The following is a 14,443-nucleotide window of genomic DNA, read 5'->3' on the forward strand; positions in this document are numbered from 1 at the left end:
AGGATCAAATGCCCTTTTTTTTAAACCAAAAGGACTGAAAAAAAGGGTCGAATTTTTTTTTATGGGGGGGGGTTCCAACCCCAACCCCCATTTTCTTTTTAACATTTTTTTATGCATACCAAACTAAAAAAATATATAAATAAATAAATAAAAAAAACACAAAAGGCATTCGATCCTTTTGTTTTAGATCCTTTGGCTGGACACCCATCGAATCTATTTCTTTCTCATGAACGCTGAATTCACAACATGTTCAGTTCTTGAGGATCATCACCGTGTACTTATGACATTAAATATCTATCAATGGAGAGCATTATTTTGTTTAGTTATGCTTACAGCAACCAATCACCAGAATTTCTATTGCCGACATCCTAGACTGCTTTTTTGAGGTGTCAAAACAGTCTGGGGCAGCATTTGATTGCTTCCAGTCTGCATTGAAGTATCAGGCTGAAGATGCCGAGTGGCCATTGGTGATATCCAACACAACAGAGCATGGATCCACTGAAGCCCATAGCATGCAAAGCAACATAGAGTGCGGCAGACATCAAAAGATAAGGTAACAGCGTATGCGGGTAGGTAGGTGAACGGTCTGCATCCGTGCTCTATTTCTATAACAATAAATCATCAGTCATTGCATATGTTCTCCTGTACCTGTGTCTGGCACATTGATTGCAGATAATTCGAATTTAATGTGCAACTTGTGTGTAAACCACTGTGCCTTGAGAAAGCCCAGGCACGGGAGAAACATATGCACGTGCCTCCGATTGGCGAATGTTGGCACCAATCTAAACACACAACACACTAAGTACTTTGGAAATAAAACAAAAATGACCTAAAATGAATGGATGATTTATTGTTATAGAAATAGAACACAGCCGCAGAAGGTTCAGCTACCTACCCGGATACACTGTTACCTTATCATTTTCGACTGGCTAGTGAATAGCAGTCCAGGTTAGGTATCTGTAGCCAGGCATTACTAATGATTTATTAGAAAACTTGAATACACGAGGTAGGCGCATTGCACAATATTCAATTCTCACCTTACAACATAAAAAGATGCTTGATTTTTGATGAAAAAGTATTTCTTATCTGGCAAATACATGAATTTTGAATGTTTTCTCGTACAATCAAACTTTCTTTTATTTTTCAGGTTCAGTGTGTACGACTCGAATCAAAACAGGGGTGGGCTACCCCCAGCTGAGTGCAGTCATCGAGTGTGCAGACTCAGCACATGGTCTCAAAGGCCATATAATTTCTGTAAGTGAACTAAAGAATTTGTTTATTTGACAATTGTCTTCCATTTCACATAGTTGTTTACATATGTCCTTTCACACTAACTCAGGAGATGTTAATCGAATTTAATGTAGAGTATCAGTTTTCAGAAAGCACCTTGTCTTGGTAGCAGTTACAAGAAAGATCTGACATGGTGCACAAGAGGAGAGGAAAAGAACAGATGGACAGTGGGCATGAGGAGGTCAGCACACCTCCCACAGCATAGATGTTCCTGTGCTTTCTGGCACCATATTACTTGTGGCATACCACCTGAGGAAGGATCTTTTAAGGGCTAAGAATTGAAACCTTTTGGCCACCTTATCCTTGGCATATCTTCCCCTTTTTTCTCTTCGTTCTTGCTCCTGCGAGATATGTGGTTGATGTACAGTTAGTGATAATTCCAAGAATAGTGATTTTACCAAATCTAGGGTCAAGTTTTAACCTTATTTTATTTGTGTGATTTCAGGTTTCATTATGAATGATACAAACATTACCAAACGGAAAAGAAAAATACAATACAGGAACAAAACCCTAAAATTAATTAGTTTAAACATGTGGATGGTTAGACAAACCTTGTTGGGTAATGGCGCTGGTGGGTGGTTGATAACCATATGTTGTAGCCGTGAGTTAAATTAGTTCAAAGGTAATGTAATAGAGGAGCCAGACTCCTGATTTGTTGTCAAAAGTGAAAGGTTTTATTGTTGTTACACATGTAAAACAGAGGACCTAGTAACCATGCTAGGTTCAGGTGAAAAGAGAAGCCAATGCGTTTCGACCATAGTCTTTATCAAGGCAGGCTAAAAGTAGGTGATCTTGTATAGGATTATAGCGCCTAGTAGTGGTCTCCCAATCCTAGTGGGCCAGGACTTTTCTTAATTTGCTCACTTGTATTTGGGTGCAGGTACCAGACCCGCAATCAGATGGCCTGGTGTACTCTCCTGCCAGGACTTTCCTAATTTGTAACAGTTCCATGCTTTTATACTTTCTTCATTCAACTATTGGGTCCTTAACCCTCTTTCACTTGTTTCATTCAAAAATGTAATTGGTGTTCCAGCTCCCCTGCTGAGGTTGACCCAGTTCACATATCTGTCCTTTATTGGTGAGCGGTCTATGCCACGAAGCACCCCAGTTCCCAACTCCCCTCTCTGGACTCACCGGTCTCTCCTGGCTACTTGGTAATTCTATGCTATCTGAAATTCACCCCGCGGTTCGCTTCCTCCTTTTTCTGGCATCCCCTCTGCTCTCCGGTACCCGCAACACCTCAGCCTTTGTTCCACAGCTTCCTCTGGTCTCGGCCTCTGCGCAGCAAACCTTCGGCTTCCAAACCTCTCGTGATGGTGCCTATAGGATCTCTTGTGCTCCCTGCTGCAACTTACTTCCTTTCAGTTTCCAGGCCCGAGTCGAGAGCAGTGGGTTTCTTGCTATTTGATGTTTTTAAATGTCCTGGCACCTATCGGATCCATCCAACAACTAAAGCATGTTTTTGGTTTCATGGCTTCAGTGCTCTGCATTGCTCTAGTGCTCTTCCTCGTCCCAGTCCTTTTACTTAGAGGGTATGAAAGAACCTTGTTGTCAGTGCAGATTGGAGGTTCTAGTTCTATTTTGCAATAGGCCATGCAGGATTGGGAAGTCAACGGGTTGGGTTCATACCACGGGTGGAAAGGGTGATACCATGTTACAGCTCCCACCCATGAGGGATGTCTCCCCCCATGTGGTCCTTCCTGAGATAGCGATTGCCCTTGATTGCAGTGGTTCAATTGTGTGGGCAGCTGACATACAGTCCACACTAAACGAAATGACGCACACACCATTGAAGAGAACCTACACAACTGGATCACAGATACGTTAGACCAATTGGCACCCTTAATATCTTTCAAACCCACAATGGCAAAAGTTGAAAAGACATGGAGAAAAGACTACAGCCAATTGGACAAATTGAACTTCCAATGACACATTTAGCTATACAAATCGGCAGTTTTAAAAGTGAAGAAAGCACACTACACTGCCAGAATTAAATCGGCAAGAAACCCACAAAAAGAAATGTACAGAATTATCAAGGAATCTCAAAAGAGGGTCACCCCAGTTTCTTCTCTAAAGAAAGAGAAAGGATAACTACTTCTACATGTGGGACAGTAGCATAATCTAAACAGGAACATGTAGGTAACCTGAACCTGTAAAGGAGCCTCTACACTATTTCCCATTAAACAACAAGGATATTTATATTGTTTTTATCCTATGTTCATGCCCTACAAATATGAAAACCAATGATAATGTACCATTTGAGCATGTAATGTGCTTCGATCTTGTTGAATGACTCTCTGGTATATGTATTCCTCACAGATGACTGACTGTCCAGTATTAAACACCCTTTGAGATCATACACATTTTGAATGAAAAATGAATCCAGCCATGATCTCATCTGGTCAGTTTTATATTCATAAAATAATGGAGATCTGCGACAGGAAATGGAATATAAAAGAGGCTGTGTTTCTCTAAATACTGTAAAAAAGGGGTTTAAATCCAACATTTTGTAATAATAAAAAAATGAAGTTGGACGTATGGATCAGTCCACGATAATGGACCTGAATAAGGAGTTAATTTAATCTTGGTATTATGTACACAGACTATGTATATGGGTGAAGACAGATCTGAGATCAAACCGTATGCCAGCCATTGGTTAAATTGATAATGCCAAGGGGTGTCACGTACCTTTAACACTAATCCAAGTTCATCCCATTTTTTCTTGTTCATGCTAGGACATCATGAAAACAGGGAACCATCTAGTAAAAGAGATGTTCTGTTTTTATTATAGAAAGAAGTGCATATAACAATATGTGTATCCCAGCTTATATTGAATATCGAAGACACGTGTGCATTGAATCATTTTTTCATCCTGATGAATGCCGCATACTGACATGTTATGGACACTAATGATGGGTGTACCCCTGGCATAAGGGGGCCAACACACCTGTGTCAACATGTTCTTGAAATTTGAGAAAGTGATTTCCTCCATTTTTGGACATCCGCTAGTGATTGTGACAATATTCGGGAATCCGACTACAGTGCTGAGTGGGAAACTATTTGCTCAGAAACTGTCAAAAAACTATGAACACCTCGTTTTAGTTAAAATGAGGTATTGTTTGGACAGATTTATGTGTCTGGCTGAGGGATAACATTTGTTTTATGTCCTTCCAATTTGTGCGCTGTAGATTGCTTGACTTCAACATCTTTTTAAATGCACGCAGCACTTTGTGGCTACTAATCTCATACACATTAAAGTTGCTATCATGCATTTTTTGTTTGTTTTATGAATTGATGATCAAATACATTATTTGGGTATTTTTTCAATAAAGATTAAACCCGTGGTTTGCATATTTGTAGGACATGAACATAGGATACAATCCATATAAATATCCTTGTTGTGTACTTCGACAAGGTCCAGAATTATCAAGGAAATAAAAATCCCAGCCTCATGGAGAAACAACACCACATCATCTCAATTGCTAAGGAACATCATTGTGGACCATCTTAGAGCAAAAATACACTCAATCCAACAAGCCAGAGACGTATCCAGTAGGACTACAAATAACACCCTCCCAGAAACCAGAACCCCAATAACTAACGCAACTGTGAACCAATTGACACCAATACACAGGGAACCTATTAGCATCTTATTAAAAGAAACACACACATTATTAAACGAAACAAACACCAGCCCTTTACACCTGACTACTAATGAACACAGGAATAGTACCAGAATCATACAAATCCGCCTGTATCGAACCACTCTTAAAAAATGAGACAGGAAAAACAGAATACCCAGCCAACTACAGACCTATTTCAAAAATACCCTACCTGGCAAAAATCTCGGAGAACCATGTGTACAAAGAACTGCTTAACCATGTGAAAGCCAATGGAAAACATGACAATTCCTAGGTCAGTTTTAGACCCATGAGAGGAACTGAATTAGCACTAATTTCCATATGGGACGACCTAAAGATGAACGTGAACAATAAAAAAATAACAATCCACCCTCATACTACTGGACATATCAGCCATCTTTGATACAATCAAACATAAAACTTTAATCACGAAACTTGAAGATTCCAGTATTCAAAATTCTTCACTGCAATGGCTGAATTCTTTCCTCACTGACAGAACCAAAAGAATCTACCTACCACCGTTCACATCAGACTCAAAAAACATCACCTGTGGTGTACCACAAGGATAAGCCTCTCCCCACCCCTCTTCAATATTTACATGGTCCCCCCTAATGATGCTCATACAAGCTCATGGGCTGGCATCCTCCAACTATTCAGACGTCATCCAGCTTATTTTCATGATGACTACTAACAATGACCGTGGCAATGTCCTCAATAAATGCCTCACAGAAGTAAACACCTGGATGGAAAATAACAATCTCAAACTAAAAAACCCAACCAAATTGGAAATAATGATAACCCCTCGAGATGGCAGCCTAACACAGACATCTCTCACCTGGCTCCTGAGTATGGGAACCCAACCGAAATCCTCAACAGTGATTAAAAACCTGAAAATACTCATGGACAGCAGTCTCACACTGGAACCACAGGTCAATGCAATAGGAAATAAAATCATTATCATCGACTAATAAGAGAGATCCTGCCTTACCTCAACTTCCCACACAGAACCCATGTTATAATGTCCTTAATAATATCAAGAATAGACTATGCCCATAGTCTCTACTTAGGAATGATGGAACACCTCACGAAAAATCTACAACACATTCAAAACACAGAGGCAAGAATACTCCTAAGACTAAATAGAAGAGGCCACATCACCCCAGCCCTGAAAAGTCTGTATTGGCTACCAGTCAAGAAACAAAACATTTCAAAGCCCTCTGCATTGCCCATGGATCACTATACAGGCAAGGAGCCCACTTCCTCCAAGCAAAAATCACCTGATACATACCAAGAAGACCCTTAAGATCTAGCACTGCCTCCAAATAGAAACAAGACTCTACAAGAAAACAAAACCCGGAGGAACTGCCTTTTCCATTCTCATAGCCAAACTCAATTCCAAAGGAAATCGGGATGACGGAAGAGCACCTAACCTTGCGCTTATAACTAAAATCCTGGTTATTCAACTCGCCGGGATAAAACCGGATCAACAAGTTCTCCACAATGATCTTCCTTTCTGGGGAATCCACTTCAACCCATACAATGCCCAAACCATACCCAGAATTTGAATGCCTTTGCAAAGGGGAATGCCTTACAAAATAAAACAATAGCATAGCTGAACAATAACTACTTTACTGCAAAATCTAAAATAGATGGAGTCCATAAGCTTATTAATTTTTAGTTCTATTTTTTTAACTGTGGAAGCTGGTTTCCGAAAGGAGCCTTTTCTTTGGTGTTTTTTGATTTTGTATTTTTTGTTTTTGTTTGCAGGAGTGGCCAGGAAGTAAGGTGGGGAGGGAAATGAGGGAAGGGGCACCAACCACAGATATGTAGGGGCAGGTGGACAGGGGAAGATGTTGGCCGTGCGTTAAAAATAAGGTAGGGGCAGTGCTTCTCATGCTCCTTGATTACAGCCTCTAAAGCACTTTGAAACTGCTGCCCCCTGCTGAGTGGTGTGTTGCAGTATATACAGAACACTGTTGTCTTGGAAAGATATGGATGAACAACCTCTTTTATGGCTTGCAAGGTAGCTGGTGGGATTTTGTGCCCCACATGAGTAGCCTGTGTGGTGGCAGTATTGGTTGAGGAAGATGAGGTGGAGCAAGACATCCTACTACTTCCTTAGAAAGGAACAGCCTTTCTCAAAACAGCCCAGTGTTTGGATTTGGTTTGGCGGGGCGCATAGAGGTGGTGCCCTAGGGGTACTGCCCAGGTTGTCGGCGACTGTTGCACTCAGTGCATTTCACCTTGGTAGCCTTAGCCTTCGGTACACCCCCAATGGTGGTCAACAACTGCCACACCCATGATTCTCTCTGGGTAGGCATTTCCTCTATCTTATTGTTCTGGTCCTCTTGATTCTTTTCTGCATCATTGCACTTTTTCTGTTGCCCAGGCCCTGCAGCTGGTTGTGGTGTTGTTGGTGGTGGCTCCTGGGGCGGAGGAATGGCCATGGCGGATGCCATTTTTGTAGTAAATAGCATTTATGCTAATATTGTTTCAAGCATGTGCTCTCTCCTGGATTGCAGATGGAAAATCAGTAAGAATAGATCTAGTAGCTCCTCAACGGTACATTTTCAGCTTGAGACATCCTAGATTAGCTGAAAATGCAGTTTAAAACTGTTCGCGAAGCACAGACCTGTTAACGAAGCACGGACCAGTTTGCAAACGTGTCATCAAGCCACGTGCGTGTTCACATGACACTGTCTGGAAAGTCTGCGATGACGTCAGATGTTCGTGAACATCAGCGAACAAAAAAATGGCGCAAACATTTACAAAAAGTTAGAGTGTTATAAATATTATATTATATTATAAATAGAGTGTTATAAAAATTAATATAAATGTTGCTAGGAGGTGGGGAATGGCACAGTTTTAAGTAGATTGGCTGAAAATGTTGGTATAGTGGGGGTAGGTATGATATTAGGAAATTGTAGCAAATTAGGGTGCGCTGGTAAATACCCATGAAATTCAGTGTAAAAACTTTGTTAAAGGGATGTTATGGTTACAAGTGAAACTGAAAAACATCAGAAATTCACCAGTTATGGTAAGCTAAGCAACCATAACTTGTGCCACCGCCATGCACTGCTAACACTAACACCCATGACATCAAAGATGACATCACAGATGTCATTGATCATTTAACTGATGGCATCACATATTAAATTAATTGTGATAAAAAGTTTCTACGAGGGGTTGTGCCTACAATGTTGGTTGCAAGATGTCAGAGGTGATTAGGAGACCTATCACAAAGTACTTCGTGTTTTCAAGAATGTACTAATCTAAAAAAATATTATATTAGAGTGTTGCTCCTAATACCGCAACCTAATCAAACATACACATAGGTAATGCCTGCAGCATGCACCATAGAAGGACAGTATGTTTAATTTGGCAATTTTGACTACTAAAATAATGAATGCTGCATTAGAAGACTTTTTAGTAATGTTAAACATGCAATAAATAGTAATCATTCAAGACTGTCTACATAATTGTATTAGTACAAACAATACAAATGAAGATCCACAATGCATGCTAATCAGAGGCATATACATAGAAATTAAAGTACGCAAAAAAGTAACATCACCAGAAAATGGCAATAACATTAAAGTTCGTCATTATGTATACAAATGAATTGTATGTTTATAGCCTGCTTATTGCTCAATATATTTGCACCATGAGGTGAGACCAAACACTAAAGAAAGTACTTTAAGAACATACACACAGGTTAATGCTCACATTAACCTGTGTGTATGTTCTTTTCAATTTTCATATTCTGACTGTTAGTGAACAAAAACAAGTGGCCCAGATATGTGAAGTTATCAGTGATGTGATCAATGACATTTGTGAGGTCATCTTTGATGTCCTGGGTGTTAGTGTTAGCCGCGCACAGTGGTGGCACAAGTTATGGTTGCTTAGCTTGCCATAACTCGGCAAATTTCTGGCTTTTTCGGTTTTACTTGTAACCACAACGTCCCTTTAACAATGTTGTTTCACTGAATTTCATAGGTTTTTATTAGTGCAACTTAACAATAACATCCCTTTAACAATGTTTTTCTCTGAATATTATACGTACATTAAGCCATTTCAGCAAAGTCACCCATGTCACATTGCCATTTAATCTCCAGTAGTTCACAGCCACATGAGCAAGACATTGTGGGTATGTGAATAAGCTTAAATGCAAGCTTTTCACACAAGAAAATTGTCTTTTTTTATAGGCCAGAACTATTTTATACATAGCTTTTCAACCCAAGACATACAGCTCTCAAAGATGCAGACAACTGCATGTGTTTCACTATTGTTATGGATCATCAGTGCAGTATAATTCTGACATCCTTGTGTTTGGAGGGGTATGGTTAGCAAACACCTCCCAAGTTATACTGGGTTTATAAAAGTTTGAAAAAAAACTTCCACCTGAAAGTATGAGTAAGCCACACTTAGGGCAGAATGAGTTTACTATACATGGATGTGCCACTCGGTTGTATACACATTTCTTCAGCAAAATGGAAAACATGTTTGGCTAGGCTAGGCAAAGTTCGAGCCTTTTCATGCTCCAAGCAGATTGCTGTACCAAGTTGAGCTGTCTCATTTTAAGATTATGCTGTATTGCCAATAAGACCTCTTCATGTGGTTTGCTAGTCTACCATGATACATACATCTTTAGTCGTTTTAGTATTTCTGAGAAAGAAATTGAGGCCTGTGGCAAAATTGAAGCTTGCCATTCCATATATCATGATAAGCATGATGAATTACAAACGGTTGACAAGTAGGGTTAAGAATAGGGTTATGGTTGACGCCAGGGTTAAATGAGAAGAGAACGGTATGGCAAATAAATAGAAACAAAAGACAAAGGCCATCATTACAATTCAGGCGGTGGACCATGGTGCTATTAGCACCATGGTGCTATTAGCACCATGGTCCATGCCGGATTCCGCCATGGTGGATGGCGGAATTACCGCCCCATTCCAAGGTGAGTGGGGCGGTAATTCCCCATTCACCATTTGCCCTTCCCCATTCCCATTTTTGCCCCATAGGGCATAATGGGGATGGGGAAGGCGCTAATTACGGCACCGTAAATTACGGTGCCGTAATTAGCACCAAGGTCGCTTAGCGCCTTGGACTTTAACGCCTGCAAAAAGCAGGCGTTAAAGTGTGAATCAGGCGTTAAGTGTTAACGGCGCCGACGGCGCCGTTAAACCCTTAACGCCTGACTTGTAATGAGGGCCAAAAAGTACAAAAAATAGAGAAAATGGTGCAGGGAATATTTGAGGGTAACCGTAATGAAAAGGTGTGGAAGAGTGTTAAATACTATTATATCAAAGAAATAGCAAGAGAATCAGAAATACATCAAAAGAAATTGGCGTAAATAACTTTTTTTCTTATTTCTCAAAAAAGTTTCTTCATAATGAATACATGCATTCAATTTCAATGAAAAGTACACATTAAAGGCACCTGCTCTGTGATCATGAAATTTGAACTGGCTAATGACACGAGATTTGTCTCTCTCAGAAAGCCTGAATTACAATGATAAGTAATTTTGTTAAATGAGCCCAGGCCAGGGTGCCAAGAGCACTTTCTGATTTCTTCTTTATTTTCCTTTCTTAAGGATGGTGGTTGCAGTTGTCCAGGAGATGTTGCAAAAGCTTTTGGTAAGTTCCTGACACCCTCGCAGGCATTTACACCTTTACACGGATGCACAGTTTCTATCAAAGTACATTGCGCTGACAGTTCTAGTTTTGACAATTAAATGCTCTAATTGATGGGGGGGGGTTGCTCTTCATGAGGAAGACTAGAATGTGCCTGAAATTATGTCTGTGGCCCTCATTAGGACCCTGGCGGTAAGGGGTTTGCGCCAGCGTTAGCTGCGCCGACCCCTTACCGCCAACTACGAGTTCCCATAGCGCCATGGTCATTTTTCCGCCCGCTTTTTGCGGGCGTAAAAATCCATGGCGCTATGGGACCTTGGTGTTAATTACGCCACCGTAATTTACGGTGGCGTAATTAACGCCTTCCCCACTCCCATTGAGCCCTATGGGGCCGAAATGGGAATGGGGAAGGGTAAATGGGTCAATGGGGACTTACCGCCCCGCCGACCTCGGAATGGGGCGGTAAGTCCGCCATCCGCCATGGCGTAAAGGGACTTTGCGCCATGGCGGAAAAGTCCGCCGACGGCGGAAAAAATCCGCCAGGGTCCTAATGAGGGCCTGTGTCAGTGCCCTTTCTTTAGAATGCAGTCATCTCTCAAGCACCTCTCTAAGTGCTCTCTTCTGATTTAATTTGTCTTCTAGTCATATCTGTCAAGTACATGTCAAAAAAGGCTTTTAGTTCAGAAGTTGTTGTTTCCCCATTCTTACCTGACCTGCTCGACAGTCACCTCAAACTAACGTCATCCGCAATTGGTACTCAGTGTTATCGGTCTGCAGACTTTTGCTGTATTTATTTCCCCGACAGGCCACCTTGCCTGAACGGCGCCTGTCAGGGAATAGCTCATGTGCTAATCATTTTAGGCAGAATGTTGTGGCAGTGGGATGGTAAAGGTAATGGGGGAACGAAAGGAGGTCGCGTGGGAGGAAAGCTTCTGATAGAATGCCATGGGGAATGTTGGGGGTCACGGGAAAGACGATGGAGTCATGGGGGGATGCGGGGCCTGACTAGAGACTGCTGGGAGTTGCAGCTGTGTCCCCTGCACAACACGAGGTATATGTATGTTGGCCTTACTTTAAAGCACAAGCCAAGGTTTGGGCCATTGGCCCAGTAGTTTTAACTGCCGTACCAGAAGGATACATTATGTATAACAAAAATAGAGACAAGGGACAGGGCGGTGGAGTGGCAGTCATAGCAAAAGAAGCCTTACATCTTTTTAAAGCCAGTTTTGAATGTATGGGCTGTTAGACTATTCAGTTAAAACTGACCTATACACCCAACAACTGCCTAAATATCATGGTGGTTTACAGACCCCCTGCATTAACCTCAGACTTTGTAAATGAGGTTGCCAGCCAAATTAGCAAGCTAACCTCGGCAAACTCCTCCACTATACTAGTAGGTGATATGAACAGGTGGAGGGGGGACCCGGCGGACAAAGAAGCATTGGCACTAGAAAAGTCCTTGAATAACATGGGCTTCTGTGTAATTAACAATGACACTACAACACCCCAAGGGAACCAGCTAGACTGGATTTGCACCAACAACGTACAATCAGAGCACGTTTCCACGGAGCCGTGTATCTGGTCTGATCACAACCTGGTTTCTTTTGAAATAATACAAGAACCCCCTCCCAAAAGACAAGAAAAGCCACACATAGTAATTTGGAGCAGGAATTTTAAGAATTTAGGGCCAGAACTTCTTAAACCCTGCTTACAGCAAGTCTTAGAGACATTTGCAGAAAATGACAGCTGTGAGATCATGCTAGTTAAATACACTGCAAAGCTGCAAATATTAGTAGACAAGCACGCCCCATTGAAAAATAAGTCAGTTAGAAAAAATAATAACCAATGCAAATTGCATAATGATGAAATTAATACATTGATACAAGCGAAACGCGCCAAAGAAAGAGCATGGCTACGGAACCAATCGCAAGAGAACATAAATGACTGGAAATGTAAGGACATGGAGTACAGAAGGGCAGTCAAAGAAGCCAAATTAAACTACTACAATAGAGAAATAGAGTCAGCTGCTAACTCAACAAGCAAACTCTTTGAAATTCTCAAGTCAATTGAAAAACCCAAGGCACTTTCATCACCCCACAGTCCTTCCAAAGAAGACCTTGGGAGAGTACAAGAAGCCTTTGCGGCAAAAATTTTAAAAGTCAGAACCAATTTAATACAGGCAAGGGAGTCCACCAGCCCAGTAACCGACACTACTGAAGAGCCCAGATCAGGAAATAGAGAAAGCTTTCAGTTTGAAGCCATAACAGAGGAGGTTTTATGTCAGTTGCTGTCCTAAATGAAGCCTACATCTTGTGCGGAGAACATCCTGCCCACAAAGATCATTCTGGATAACAAAGAGCTTTTTGCACCCACCCTCACCAAAATAATTAACGCCTCGTTTTCTGAAGGGAAAATACCAAACACCATTAAAGAAGTAACGATAACGCCTCTGGTCAAAAAGGCGGGTCTGGATCTGAAAGATCCTGGCAACCTACGCCCGATAACAAACTCCAATTTTGTATTGAAGATTCTGGACAAAATTGCCACGAATCAGTTACAAAAACACGTAGAAACGCTGGAGTTGTTACACACCCAGCAATCGGGGTTTAGGACAGCCCATAGTACGGAGTCAGCCATGCTTGACCTACAATCCCACATGCTAGAGCTGATGGACCAGGGCAAAGCAGGGATGCTCATGCTGCTCGACCTTAGCGCAGCTTTCGACCTAGTGGATCACCAACTATTACAAGTCGCACTAGATAAAATTGTAGGCTGCTCCCCATCAGCACTGGCTTGGATAGCATCCTTTCTAAGTGATAGGAAGGCACATATCCATTGGGGAGATACATTCTCAGAAGCAGCTCTCATCTTATTTGGAGTTCCGCAGGGAGCCAGTCTGTCTCCTCTGCTTTTCAATCTTTACATGCGTAGCCTCTGTGACCTATTGCAAAGCATCGGCGTGTTTTTTACAAACTACGCCGATGATACACAGCTGGATTTCGAAATAACTGGAGATTATACGACAGATAGCGCTAAAATAGAGGAGGTTCATAAGATCATTGACATCTGGATGCAGAGGCACTGGATGTGTCTAAATAATAGCAAGACAGAGCTCATGATCTTTGGATCCCAGCATGTAAGATCTAAGTTAGGAGACCAATACAGGGAATTTATGATAAAAGAAGCCAAAATTCCAGTGCTATCTCAAGTCAAAACATTAGGGATGATGGTAGAAGCATCAGTGGGGGTTGAAGCACAGGTAAATTACTTATCTAAAAATAATGCATACTACTTGCGGCTGCTGAGAGCCATTAGACCATATATTAGCGAAGCTAATGCTGCGAACATCGCAAGAGCGATCATTTTGTCTCGTCTGGACTACGGCAATGCGTTACTAGGGGGTGCCACCAAGAGGGAGTTGCAACGATGCCAGTTCATGCAAAATGATGCCGTTCGTATCGTCAAGAAAGCCAAATATGGAGAACACATATCGGCTGCAAGGAGAGACCTTCATTGGCTCAGAATTGAAGAGAGAGTTAATTTTAAAGCCATGACGATTGTTCATAGATGCCTATATGGCAAGGCGCCAAGGTACTTTAAAGAGAGATTCTCTCTCTACACATGTAGGAGAAACCTTAAGTCAGCCAACATAAGCCTCCTGGCCATCGCAAGGGTCAAACGTGCAGCAGGTGGAGGCAGATCCTTCCCAATGAGAGCAGCCAAGTTTTGGAATAGTCTCCCAGGGAACCTAAAACAGGAAGGGAATTACAGTAATTTCAGGAAATCACTGAAAACGCACTTATTTCAATAACCCCTAGATAAATCAGGGTGTTTTTAGGCATTCATGATAGACCTTGATTTGCCTTATTTCTCTCCGGT

General features: G+C 41.6%; 1 protein-coding gene across 2 annotated transcripts in view; it reads left to right on the plus strand.

Moving 5' to 3' along the window:
* GMPR (guanosine monophosphate reductase) overlaps positions 1 to 14,443 on the plus strand; it is a 712,135-nt gene that overhangs the window by 502,348 nt on the left and 195,344 nt on the right. For both annotated transcript variants that reach the window (XM_069613564.1, XM_069613565.1), the window contains exons 6-7: positions 1,148 to 1,254; positions 10,525 to 10,567. In XM_069613564.1, coding sequence (XP_069469665.1) covers positions 1,148 to 1,254; positions 10,525 to 10,567 — 150 coding nt within the window. The remainder of the gene's footprint in view (positions 1 to 1,147; positions 1,255 to 10,524; positions 10,568 to 14,443) is intronic.

This window comes from Ambystoma mexicanum, chromosome 5p (assembly GCF_040938575.1).
Source record: "Ambystoma mexicanum isolate Mex_15411 chromosome 5p, UKY_AmexF1_1, whole genome shotgun sequence".
Classification (NCBI taxonomy): domain Eukaryota; kingdom Metazoa; phylum Chordata; class Amphibia; order Caudata; family Ambystomatidae; genus Ambystoma; species Ambystoma mexicanum.